The sequence below is a fragment of the Vespula vulgaris genome, chromosome 22 (genome assembly GCF_905475345.1).
Source record: "Vespula vulgaris chromosome 22, iyVesVulg1.1, whole genome shotgun sequence".
In the NCBI taxonomy this organism is placed as follows: domain Eukaryota; kingdom Metazoa; phylum Arthropoda; class Insecta; order Hymenoptera; family Vespidae; genus Vespula; species Vespula vulgaris.
In genome coordinates this window covers 633,038-646,480 of record NC_066607.1, presented here as the reverse complement: position 1 = coordinate 646,480, position 13,443 = coordinate 633,038, and the positions used below count along the sequence as shown (strand labels likewise).

The following is a 13,443-nucleotide window of genomic DNA, read 5'->3' as shown; positions in this document are numbered from 1 at the left end:
TGGGAAACGATGTTTTATGTTAACAATACAGGAGTGTTCCTGTAATTTCCAATCGCTACCATGAACGCGACGATTCCGTTTCTTTAGGACAATTATCGTGTCGAATCTCTTCATTCGTTGAAAACTTACTATAAAATTTGACTCATATAGCAACCTTCATTTTTTGCATCAGAATCACAGTTTTTTGTGACATCTACAGTAAATTAACAGATAAATTTTCTTCACGATCTTCAGTCAAATTTCCAATCAATTCGCTTCTATCACTGAAATCAGCGTTTTACTACTAGCGCAAATTTGTATCCATGTGTTTTTGAACATGGCTTACATGGATTTTTTTTATGACAACGGAAGGACCGAACGAAAAGGAATCCATCAATCCCTATATATTTTCGAATTATTGTCGCCGATATAATTGATACATTTTACTAATTGAATTCTCTACGTAGCTGAATTCGAAGCGCTTGAACATTTCACGAACCGCATCGACTTCTAATTTTCCTGCCGATCATCTATGGTCTGCAGAACAATAGTTGCAATAAGAATCGAACCGTTGGAGATATTCTGCCGTATCTATCTGATCTATCCGAAATTCACAAGCGTTGCAATATTGAGAATTTTACTAATATAATAATAACTAATAAAATGATAAATATAAAGTTGAGACATTGTACAAGGAACCCTATCTTCGATGTATAGTGATTACACTATGAAATTATTCGTTAGTACATATACGAAGTTTTTAATGTTTCTTTGCTAAATTTCAATCATACTTAAAAATATTATTACATATAAATGATACTACAAATTTTGTACTCTATCACTTTATTTATAAAAGCCGCCAAAAAATTTGTTCGTATTGATTATATATTCTTCCATATTGCGCAATAGCAGAAATTATTGCTTAAATACTTTTTCTCATAATATTAGCTCTTTTTCCTGTTAAATTTCTTTTTCTTTATTACGCAGTATATTTATTTTTAATATGTATAATATCACGAATTCAGAAAAAATTTTCCATCATATTTCTTTTTTTTCGTAATATCTTTTCCGCTTTTACGTATTTTATCTTAATACTTTATTTTGTATAAATAAATCAATATTTCATATTACACGGTCAAAAAAGTCGAAAAAGATACAGATTGAGAGAAAATAAATTTTGTAATCAACGACATTAATATACCGCTGTTTATTCGAAATATTATTCAAACAGTGGAATGAGGAGACCGAATAACTCTTTCAAAGGATCCAAAGATGAGTAATTTCAGCTAGAGGATATAATCAATTAAAATCAGAGAAGCTCGAAGGGATTTCAAACGACCGTTTATACAAAATGTAGATCAAAGTGGAATTTTTGTAAAAAAAAATTTAATACGGATTAAATAAACATGCGCGTAATAACGTATTTCCATATGTATTAGCCTTTATATCGATTTTATTATACTCGTTCTCCCTCTGCGTGTACGCTTCTGCTCATATGTATGGACCAATTAAATTCCTGAGTTTGTGTGTGTGTTTGCATGAGTATAAATCCCTCTTTCAAAAATAATATTTTCATGTATGAAAGGTATTTTATCGATGGATTTTCTCATCGAACCGTAATAGACAATTCGATAATACGATTAAATACATCGTTAAATTCCTCTTATACAAAAGCATGTACCACTAATTGAATTTTTTCATACGAGCGACTAAAATCGCATATTTCTTGTTATATATAATCTAGAAAATATAATAAAATATATTTCTAGTAATATAATATTTGAGAATGTATTTTCAAAATGACGTAATTTCTCAAGAAAACACATACATAATATGACACAAAATATTACTCCCAACATTTACGTCAAATTATTATTTCGGATATTAGTACAGATCATAAGTTATAAATGGTGTAGAAAGATAGCTTTTCCATGAAATAAACTGTCCTTCTAAATACAATCTTTTTTATTCTATTTTCTAGATAATATCAACGTTTTCTTCATGAAAATAAATAGATATAAATAAATAAATAGCAAAAAAATTCCCACTTCGAAAAATAGATAAACAAAACTTGATTTTTAAAATCTAATAAAAAAACAAAGAAGGATATCCCGGGAGAGCAGTATCGATCCAAAATTGTTGCTGAGCTGATGCTGAAAGCACCGGGGATGATATGCATTTTTTGATGTAAAAAAATGGTAGGGGAACGTAAACGCGCATGCTCGACTCAATGTCCGGGTCCACGTAACCGAGGATACAAGCTAACCAAGGATTGAACAAGCTGGACATTCTGAGTCGAGACCTCGCCCTGACAAGTTGTAAGAACTCCAGTAGAGGGAGAATCAAGAAGAATGTGTAACTACCCGCTACTATGGCACTCATCTATAACATTTCAAACATCTTCCTCTCGGTGAGATAAATCATATTTGAATTTTTTTTGTTTCAATTTATCAATCGTAATGTAATATTAACGGCTAATTGTTTTCTTTACAGCAAGTTCTGTATAATATAATTAGTAATAGAGCAAAACGTAACTATTTTCACCAGTTCCTCATCAGTAAGTTCATTACATTTTGTTTAAATTAGCTTAGAAATAATCTTATATATTTTTTCCTACACATAGGTACGTGAATATAATTTTTCTTAATCTTTTCAGACGGTACTCAGGTTATATACACATCCGTAGCTATACACACCCATCTACGACTATATATCGCTGCTTGCTGACATGTAATTGCACTCACCCATCCTTATATTCATAAATGCATATATATACCTCAAATCTGCCTACATTTATCTATTACAATCCCGGAGAAGAAGATAAACAAAATTGGATTCCTAAAAAGTAAAATGATTGAAAGGATGCAGATATGGATATGGAGAACGATCGATAGTGCAAATCAAAAGAATAAAAAGGATACAAAAAAAGGAAAGAAAGATAAAAGCAAAAGAAAATTTCCCGTAACTTTAGTATCGATCCAAAATTATTGATAAATTTGTGATGGGATTACCACGAAAAAAAATGCTTGTCATGGTGAGGAAAGTAGTGGAAGAACTAAACAACACAAAATCGACACAATTTAAGTGATTTAAAAGAAGATACAAGCTATTTGACGAGAGTTTGAAAAGCTTATTCTAAATCAAGACGCCAACATGAACACCGCTAATGAGTTCCAAAAGAATAACGACGATCTGGGAAAAAGAACCATCATCCAAACGGAAGTAACCGGAAAAATGCCTGTAATTCTGGAATCAATGTTGAGAATCGCTGATGTTATTTTGCACTTCACGTTCTTGGTGAGATAAGTCATATTTGAATTTTGTAACATTGAATATATAAGTTTCAAAGTTTCTTTTAAAAGTTAAAGTACTATAAAAGTTACTATAAAAATAATAATTATAAATTTATCAAAGGCCAAGTAAAATGATACAAATTCTTCGTTCTTTTTCTAGAAGGATGATAAATAGTGAATTAATGATAATTTTATATTTTTCTGTATTAATCCTTTGTACTCTACATCGTCTTGACCGTTAATTTGCAGCAAATTCGTCTTAAATTTGCCTTAAATTTGTCTTAAAATTCGTTTAATGCTCGTCGGAATACAAAGGAAAATTCGGTGAATTGTCAAAATCAGCCAAAAGTTTCGTTTCGTTGTCTTTATACATTACCATGACTGCCAAATTCGGAATTTAAATCTAGCAGAAAATAAATTCAAATAACTTTTAAAAATAAAATTTAAAATAAGTTTCAAAGTTTCTTTTAAAACTTAAAGTACTATAAAAATTACTATAAAAATAATAATTATAAATTTATCATAGGCCAAGTAAAATGATACAAATTCTTCGTTCTATCTCTAGAAGGATGATAAACAGCGAATTAATGATAGTTTTATATTTTTCCGTATTAATCCTTTGTATTCTGCTCCGTCTTTGCCATTAATTAGCAGGAAATTCGTCACTCGAACACGATATATACTATACCATATGATATCGCATAACTTTAAAACCCGCTAATATATTGTAACGTTATTTGATTTATATGAATTTTTAGACATTCAGGATCACATTTTTTTACAAAAAATCAGAACTTTATTCTTTATGATTTTTGACCGTGGGACAAATTTTAAAGTAGTCCTTTTACATTATCATTTTCATTACTGTCGTTATCAATGAGATATCTTCGTTTTTTTGGCGATTCCTCCGATATCCATGATATGAATCAAAATTAAATTCAATAGATAATTAAAATTAAAAAGAATCTTCTTCAATTAAAATTATAAAATAAATTTTTTTAATTAAAATTAGAAAAAAACATTAGATTGCTTTTTTTATAATTTTAATTTAAAATAATTTTTTTTCAATTTTAACTTTTTTCTTTTTTTTTAATTTAACTTCTTGTTGTTTTAAATAATCTTTTAATTTTCTTTTTGACAATAAATTCAAAAAAATTCCTTTAAAATAAAAAAAAACAGATTCATTATTAATTTCATTATTGATTTATTATTAATTTATTATCTTTTGAGTGTTTTTTTTTTCACAGATAAATGAGATAGGTCAGGAATATACAATATTCATATATGGGTAGATCGGTGGGTGAATGCAATTACATGTAAGCAAGCAGGGATATATAAATGTATGTGTCTTTGTATATCTATAGATATGTGTATAATCTATGTATCGTCTGAAGAGGTCTAACGAAAATAGTTCGATCTTCCTCTATCAATAATCAGATGCTATCACTATGCTATCAATTATGCTAGTCACTGTAAAAGAAATAATAACTCAATATTGCATTACCATTGAGCTTGATACGAAAAAAAATTCAAATATGATTTATCTTACCAAAAATAAGTTATTTAAAATATTATAGATGATTGTAATAATCTTATCTTGGCTGCTTATGTATTATTTTGGCTAATAAATATGACGAATGAAATAAATTGATGTGACAAATAAAATAAAATAAATTGAAGTATGAAATATTGATTTCTCCATCACCTATCATTATGATCACACCTCCTCTCATAGTACCTGACATTAATTCGAGCATACGCTATTTAGGTCTCCTACTATTTTTCATCTATTGACTTCATATATTAATTCAAATATTGAAAGTATCATCACAATGTTATCAATAATTTTTGATCGATACTACCGTAACGGGAAATTCTTTTTATTCTTATCTTTCTTTTCTTCTTTTCATTTCTTTTTCTCCTTTTATTCGGTTAATATAACTACTGGTTGTTATAATTACGTAAATGTGATCATGTCATTCAATTCTTTTTATCAATACAAATGTAACGTAACAATGCATCCATTTTTTTCGTTTTCGTTTCGAATCGTTGACTATAAATGTAAATAATGTGTTAATAAAAAATAAATATAAATAAAAATTCAAAATAAGATAAAAAGTCAACATGAATAAGTTGCTATCGAACATTTCTGCAACGATGAAAATGCATACGTATGTGGATATCAAATATATATGTCTAAAAAATATCCTATATATGTTTACATAATTGTAGTAATATTTACCACTCGTGTGTAGTAAATTTACGTTTATTCGCGAGAATGAATTGTAAATACGAGAACGAAGGTAACCACGAACGAAGATAAACACGATAATATTACCTGCAAAATTATCGCTATTCGTGTAAGGTTTATTTCAAAATATAAAAATAAAAAAAAAAGATAAAAAGATTTATTTCAGAATATAAAAAGGAACGTAAACGAGAACATAAACGTTTCAGTGTTGTCATTGATAAGACCCAAGTCCTATATCTTTTTTTCCAAGTTACCATTGCCATGAAGCAGGGTATATTCGATCCTCAAATTTTTTTCAATTTTTTCTCTTTCTTCGTTTATTAATTAATGTCTTGTTTTTTATTTGTTTATATAAAAATGTTCTTTATAGACAAGTTCATTCCATTATTTTGCGTACTACTGAGCATCATAGAATCGAAAAACATCGTTCATCCCGATTGTGACTACACGCAAGAATTAGAACCAGAAGTTAATTATCATATATATAATCCTGGTTATCCTAATTATTATCTGGGTAAACATAATTGCCGGTGGAGTGTTACGAGCAATACTCGAATTAAATTGAATTGCACAGTTTTTAATGTTCCTTCGGTAAGATTTCATTTCATTATTAATATTATTATTACTTTAATTAAATGGGTTTGTTGTATATAATTTCTGAGATCGATCGATCAACATCTTGTTTGTTGATAAATAATCTTGTTAATAAAATAAGTTCTGTTTGGATTAAATGCAAAAGTTGAACAAAAATAAGTCGATGAATTATTGGACTTTCAAAATCATACAAAAATTTGAATCTTAAAATCAAACAAAATAAAAAATAAATTTCATCGTCCACAGAATTCAAATTGTTCATTGGATTTTATGAAGATCGAAGTCGACGATGGCATCGAATACGTTCTCTGTGGATTGAATTCTTTTCCAGTGGAATCGCTAACATCGAAAATGACTATAGAATTCCATTCGAAACGTAATACATATGGTGGCAAATTTCAATGTGACCTCAAAACTATCGAAGAGGAATGTAGATGTGGTTGGACGAATCCGGTGGGTAAAAGAGGTAAAATAAGAATATCAATGATCTGTTCAATAATTTATCAATGATATTATTTCATACGATGATCGTTTGCAGTCGAGAATCGTTGGTGGGGTTGAAACAGGAATAAATGAATATCCTATGATGGCTGGTATTGTAAATTTTGAAAAAAGTTTTTTTTATTGTGGTGCTACTATAATAACTACGCAACATGTATTAACGGCAGCTCATTGTGTTGTAAGATATATAAAAAATTTCTCTATCTTAGGAGTCATTGTTGGGAAACATAATATATGGCCAGGTCTGTTTAAATAACCAAAATATTTGAATAAAAAATTTCTTTAAAAACAAATTATTGAAATTATTGTCATTTTGACTTGATGTAATCTTTAGATAACGATACAAAGGCAACTCAACTTTACCTTATCGATGATATAATCATACATCCAAATTATAAGCTAAAATTAAACGATTTGGCGGTTATTAAATTGCAGAAAAGATTAGAATATTCTATGAGAATTGGTCCAGCTTGTCTTCCGTTCTATTATATGCAGCAAAACTTTACGGGCGCTGTTGTTACAGCTGTAGGTTGGTATTTTGACTCTGTATTTTTATTTTATATGACAAATTTTATAAAATAATTTTCTTAGGTTGGGGTCGTACGAATTTTTATGGTGTCAAGTCTCAAGTTTTGAGAAAAGTCGATTTGCATGTAGTTTCAACAAAGAAATGTCTCAAGTATCACTTTCTGGCTACACCTAAGCAACTTTGTACATTCGATATGGGAAAGGATGCTTGCCAGGTAAATTTGATCGATCGACTTCATCGATTATAAAATAAAAAAATAATCTTCAAATGTTTTAATCATACAGTTCGACAGTGGTGGTCCAATTTTATGGCAAAATCCAAAAAGCAAACGTATTTTCCTTCTTGGAGTCATCAATTATGGAAGAACATGTGCCGATGAAGCTCCTGGTGTTAACTTGAGAGTCACTAGTTATTTAGATTTTATTACAAGATCAACACCTGGTAAGGTTCTTAAATTTTAACTCTATCAATTCATAACAACGGGCTACTCGATCATTTTTATTCTTTTTATCTATAAATACATTTCAATTTTTAATTTGATGAAAATATCTTATTGATTTATCTTACCTTAAAATCTATAAATGATTAATTCATTATTAATTTATATTATTATTTATTATATATTATTATATATTATATATATTAATTCATATTAATTTAATTATTAACATATGTTACATAGCTTTCTATCAATGCATTTAAATTTCTAACTCGATAGATAAATATTTTATATTCTATTTTATTTAAGTATCTGTAAATACATATTTTATCATAATCCAACGGCCTATATTATTAATTTAATTATTGTAATATGAATAACATTTGTTTGGACAAAAATGTTCTTAACTTAAGATATTAATCACTATGTTTACACGTATACTTTCTTTTCACAGGAGAAATATATTGTCAGGCGTATTAAAAAAGAAATGAATCACATATTACACAAAACGAAGGTTGAATGCCTACCACACACAGCTGCATATATGTAGACATATCACACATACACTATACGTTTCTTTCGTAAGCGAAAGAGCGGGAAGATAGTATTAGTAAAAAAATAAAGAACGAGGTCAGAAGAAATTGTAATTTCGCTATCGTCTCCTTTCCTCTCTCTTTTTAACGATCATGGATAAAAAACACAATTACGTGTCATCTTCAAAATAGAAGATTGTTGATAAAGCAAACACATTATTTGCAAACACGTTTGTGCAACATTGTGTGCATGTGTTTGTATCAAAAGTACCTTCATTCTTTTAATAAGAATTCATATGAAGGTGACTTACGGACCTTTGTATGTTAGTAATTCAGTGTCGCTCGCAAGACGGTATTAAAGTACCGACACGGTCGGTTAATTACGAGATATTTATATTGATTGGCTCTTCTGATTGTACGGCATCCGCCTTTTTTTTCCTTGGAGGATATATATCCATGCAATTGTTTGCAGGAAAAAATCCATCCAAACAAGTCGACCACAATCGAAGGACATTTTCTTTTTTAATTTAAGAAATAACACAAGAAACTTGTGAAAATGTTATGAAAAATATTATTTAAAAACTATGCATGTGTAAAACAGCTAAAGGAGCTCATTTGACTGATGTCATATACATCATTTTGTCCATATCTATTGCTAAAATCACACACGATATGGACAAAATATGAGCTATAAGAGGAAATGGAGAACGTTCTCCTTTCCATGCTTCTATCGCTTGCATCATGCAAATCGATACGATATCGTATCGATATCGTATAAGCTTGTATTGGTTATACCTCTGTCACGTATATAACAATTAACAATATAACAATCGGTTTCATGTAGGTTAAAGTAGATAGTATTAGTAAGCTGTAAACTTATTCTTTCATAAGTTCACATACATATATCTCTCATATGTATATCCGTATAAGTGCGTCTCGTAATGATTCTTGCTGCGGTCAATCGGTACGCATTTGTTTTACAATAAATACATAGAGAATAATAAATATAGTTAAGACAAATATAATAATTAGTATATAAATATGCAAAAACAAAATTTTATCGAATGTTTCATCAAAAATAATTTGTGAATACTTATATATTGTATTATTGTAATATAAATTAAAACACTACTTATGAGAATTTTCAACACTTTTATTTTTACAACGCAGCGTTCAACATCAATCACTTCGTTTCTTTATTCAATCATCCATCTATCTTAAATCCCCTATTTTGTTGAAAAATGTATAATATCGTATAATCGGTTAATATCTCGTTGCTCATATCTTTTAAATCTCTCCTCGGCTTTCAAGTAATCATATTTTGAAGGTTAATTAAGAATACTTTCTCTAATTAATAATGCATTTATTTCAAAAATTTGTAACAAAAATAAATCAATTATATAAATGTAATTATAAACATATTTACAAAATATGAAACAACAATAATTTCATTGCAATTCGTATCAAACGGACGATACATATAAAAAATCAATTTGATACTGAAGCAATATTTCTGTAGAGAAAAATATTTATTTTATGTTGAAAACAAGGTATATGAAAAACACAGACATACGGTCAATATAAAAAATATTCATGAATTCCTCTCACGTTCGATCAATATCTGGATATTCTTTCTTTTTTTATTTTCATTTTTTTTTCTTTTTTTTTTTTGACTGCATACTGCCGGATTAATACCGATGGAATTTCGTAGCTGGAGGCAAAAATAAATGGTTTCTTTTGGACGGATATATGCGAAAGAGGAAAGAGAAAAAAAAAGAGGGATTAAAAGAGAGAATAAAACAATTTCAAAAAAGGGATTGGTACAAAATCTGATAAAAGCGTAATAGGGACAGAGTGTGCATACGAGCTCTGTAACGTCAGTAAGCCTGTAATAACAGGAAAAAGGGCCGTCGGGCAATGCTGTGATCTTTCAGTACTGCACGTTATTTTTCGCCTTTTAGTTGTTAAATCTATCCCGTAACAATGAAAAAGAAATGAAAGTTTTGTAGCATTGGGAACGAAAGATAACGGATAGAGTAGAGAGAAGTGACATATAGGCAGATAAACGAGAATTCAAAGCACCGAATAAATCAACTATTTCATTCTTTGAAAAAAGATTATTTTTGATCTTAAATATTCGATAAGAAAAACAAGAATAACCGATATGAGACCAGTATTTTACTGTTCTTGTTTTTTTTCTCTCGTGATACTAAGAAATAGTCCTCAATTAGAAGATATGTTTTCATGTTGACTTAAATTACCTAATTTTCAGGACATGCTTGGCCCTAATGAAGGATATGCTACCCTAGCAGTCGTGGTTATAAACCACAAGTTACGTGTTATCGAATCATTCTGCTCATCGAATGCTTTAAAGTATTTATAATTCATCCAAATAATAGATGGAGTTTTATATATATATAATATACATAATATAATACTACATACACACACACACACGCGTACAGAAGTATTGAAAATTTCTGTTTTAAACATAATATTGAAGATTTACAATTTGTGTGTCAATTTCAATATGAGTACATATACATAATATTGTGAAAACTACAGGTTTAAAAGTTTGTTTATTGAAAAATTGCTTTTAAAAACAAAATGGTATAGCTAAACTTTCACTTTTCTATTACAGTAATCTTTATTTTTGCATCTCAATAGCGTTCTATGAACAATTGATATTAACGAATCTACTTATTTCTTCTACTCGTTGAAAATCATTTTTGCTTAAATATGATGCATTTAATTGTTATTTTAACAACAGCTTAATTGATGTTAAATTAAAATACAATCTATTAACTGTATCTTTCAGTAACATAGATGATATTCAGCTCTTTCGCTGCTTTACTTCTATGTTCTTTACTTATATTATTGATCATTGTCTCTTTCACTTCTTTTTTTATTTTTCTTTTTTTCTTTCTTTTATTCCTTTTCCATACTGGTTTTATTGCCATACGCTTATATTACATGTTGATTCTTTTTTATTTTTTTCTTTCTTTTGTTTCTTTTCAGATATAGTTTGTTTCTTTCAGATAGCTTCATGCATGTTTTGTAATGTCTTTTGTTATGTCCCATAAGAACATATTTCATTGTTGAAACAAGCGATAAGCAATATTTAATATCGCATGTTAACAAATTTCCATACATGTTTTATATCTTCTCTTACGTCATCTCTTCATAATTCTATGTACTTTTTGGAGGAAAGAAAGGTGTGTATGGTACTTTCAGATATAATAAGTTTTCTTTTCAAAGACCAATCTCTTTTCTTGTAACTTTGCCTTTCAAAAAGTATTCAAGTTACGCGTTTTTCATTTTTATATTTCTAACGTAAAATTACGATAAGAAATATTCTAGTTCATTAATCGATCTTACAAAATCATGCAATCAAGCGATTTCAAAGTCAGATTGTAATTTGTTCTTTCATCTTCCTCCTCTATTTATTGAAGTCTAGAAAATCAATAGTTGTCCATATTTAAGTGTACATTTCTCTTCATGAGATTTTTAAAAATTCTGTAGATACAAGATAAATTATCTCTCCATCGATATTATTTTTTACATTGCATGAATATATATATATATATATATATATACACACACGCGCGAGCACAAACACGCACGTACACACAATATTTCACTTGAGATGATACACACTATATCACTTGAGTTTCGATAATTTGGAAAAGCTTCCAAATCGGTACCATCCCAGATAGATTGCAGCTTAGTATGACACTGATCTTTCAATCTCTCACTCATTCGTGAGAATTTCCAAAAGAACAAATATAAAAACCGAGGATTTTAATAGATACGAGCATCGTCTCACATTTTATTTTCACTCTGTATTAATCTAAACATCAATCTCTTGATGGATCCTTGTTCATGCGTGATGATGTATATAAAAATATGAAGGAAAAAATAAAAAGAAAGAAAGTATGCGTGCTACATCATCACAATCGAGCAAATTAAGGACTATAAAAAAAAAGAAAGAGCGAATTGAACAATTATTTTTATGAGAAAATCACAAAACAAAAAACTGTTCTCTTTTCATTATTCATGATTCTTCATCTAGAAGAAGATTCTTTCTCTAGAGAATAAGAGAAAGAGCGGGACACGTAATTGGTGCACATAATATATATTTATCTATTACACGTAATATATAATATATTATTATTAATTGTCCATACGAATAAACTGAACGATTAAAGCTGTTCGTTAGCTTTGGATTTATAATGGTTTACACTAATAATAAGAATAGGTGTGATTCTTGACCGATGTTGATAAATAAGATCTTATTTCAAAAACCAAGGTTTAATCTAGGACCTTGCTTTTTTGTATTTTTGAAAAAGCTTTATTTGCTTGGAAAAAATCATGTTAAAAAATGGTATTTTTTCAAGAATAGTTTATACATAAGCAAAAAGCTTTTGAACAAGAGTTTGACTTACATTACATTCTCTTGTAACTTTTCATGTAAAAAAAGGAAACTTCAATTCTGAAATGATGTTATTTTTTATTTCTATCGATATTAGTTTCATGTTGAAAACTAGTTCAAAAAACTTCATCAATCACACAATTAATATTGTGAGATAGTAGTATAGATTAACAAGAATTAACATTAGCGGGCAATAATTTTTATAATAGTGAAAGCTTAGATGCTCGTAAAAAATTGATTTTGGAATCGGCGCAAAACTGAATACAACTGATTTGTCTGTCAATGATATAAGAAATCAAAATAAACATTATAAAGTCTTGAAAGATAGTATATAATGTTGATTTTTATATATCACCTCATTGGTCGTAGCACCGTATTTGAATTAATGTGAATATTCTTGAAAATTTTATAAAGTGCTCATCACTGTATATATGTTAAGTATTCACTAATTATTTTTGACAAAACATTCGACAAAATCTTGTTTTTTTGCCGTAAATTTATATACTAATTACTACGTGTTAACTATATTTAATATTCTCTATGCATTTGTCATAAAACAAATGTATCGACGTCATATACAGCAAAGATTATTATGACGCACGCTAGCATCAAAAAACAATATACATACGTGAAAATAGTTAATAGTCTACTAAATTTGTATCTACTTACGAAACCAATTATTATAACGCCTGAGAGATGGTAACTAAAAAAAACTTATCATCAATATGGTAGACGCTTTGTGAACAGCGTTCCTCATTTATATTTTAGTTCATACTTTGTCCATACTTGTCGCTGAAGTCACACACGCTTTGAGCGAAAAATGATAGATCTTAAGGCTGGCCAACGCCCTTGATTTTATAATAATTTAAGACAACAATGAAACAAACGTAAT

The 13,443-nt window shown here is 28.6% G+C and overlaps 1 protein-coding gene and 2 long non-coding RNA genes across 4 annotated transcripts in view; 2 read left to right on the top strand and 1 right to left on the bottom strand.

The window, feature by feature from the left end:
• The window catches only part of LOC127071702 (uncharacterized), a 28,701-nt gene extending 15,415 nt beyond the window's left edge, over nt 1-13,286 (bottom strand). Inside the window, exon 1 of the long non-coding RNA XR_007785202.1 lies at nt 13,221-13,286. This is a non-coding gene — a long non-coding RNA (uncharacterized LOC127071702). The remainder of the gene's footprint in view (nt 1-13,220) is intronic.
• On the top strand, nt 2,241-4,959 carry LOC127071697 (uncharacterized). Its single transcript, XR_007785197.1, has 3 exons — nt 2,241-2,389; nt 2,473-2,536; nt 2,636-4,959. It is a non-coding gene; the product is annotated as an uncharacterized LOC127071697 (long non-coding RNA).
• On the top strand, nt 5,740-8,872 carry LOC127071696 (venom serine protease-like). Of its 2 annotated transcripts, XM_051011250.1 has the most exons (8): nt 5,742-5,794; nt 5,894-6,114; nt 6,364-6,570; nt 6,656-6,860; nt 6,953-7,147; nt 7,210-7,361; nt 7,432-7,588; nt 8,041-8,872. In XM_051011250.1, exons 1-8 carry the CDS (start codon nt 5,785-5,787, stop codon nt 8,064-8,066), a joined length of 1,173 nt encoding a protein of 390 aa, XP_050867207.1. In that variant the 5' UTR covers nt 5,742-5,784; the 3' UTR covers nt 8,067-8,872. The 2 variants fall into 2 exon arrangements, with proteins under 2 accessions (XP_050867206.1, XP_050867207.1); XM_051011249.1 differs by having other exon boundaries at nt 5,740-6,114.
• Nucleotides 13,287-13,443: the final 157 nt, after the last annotated feature.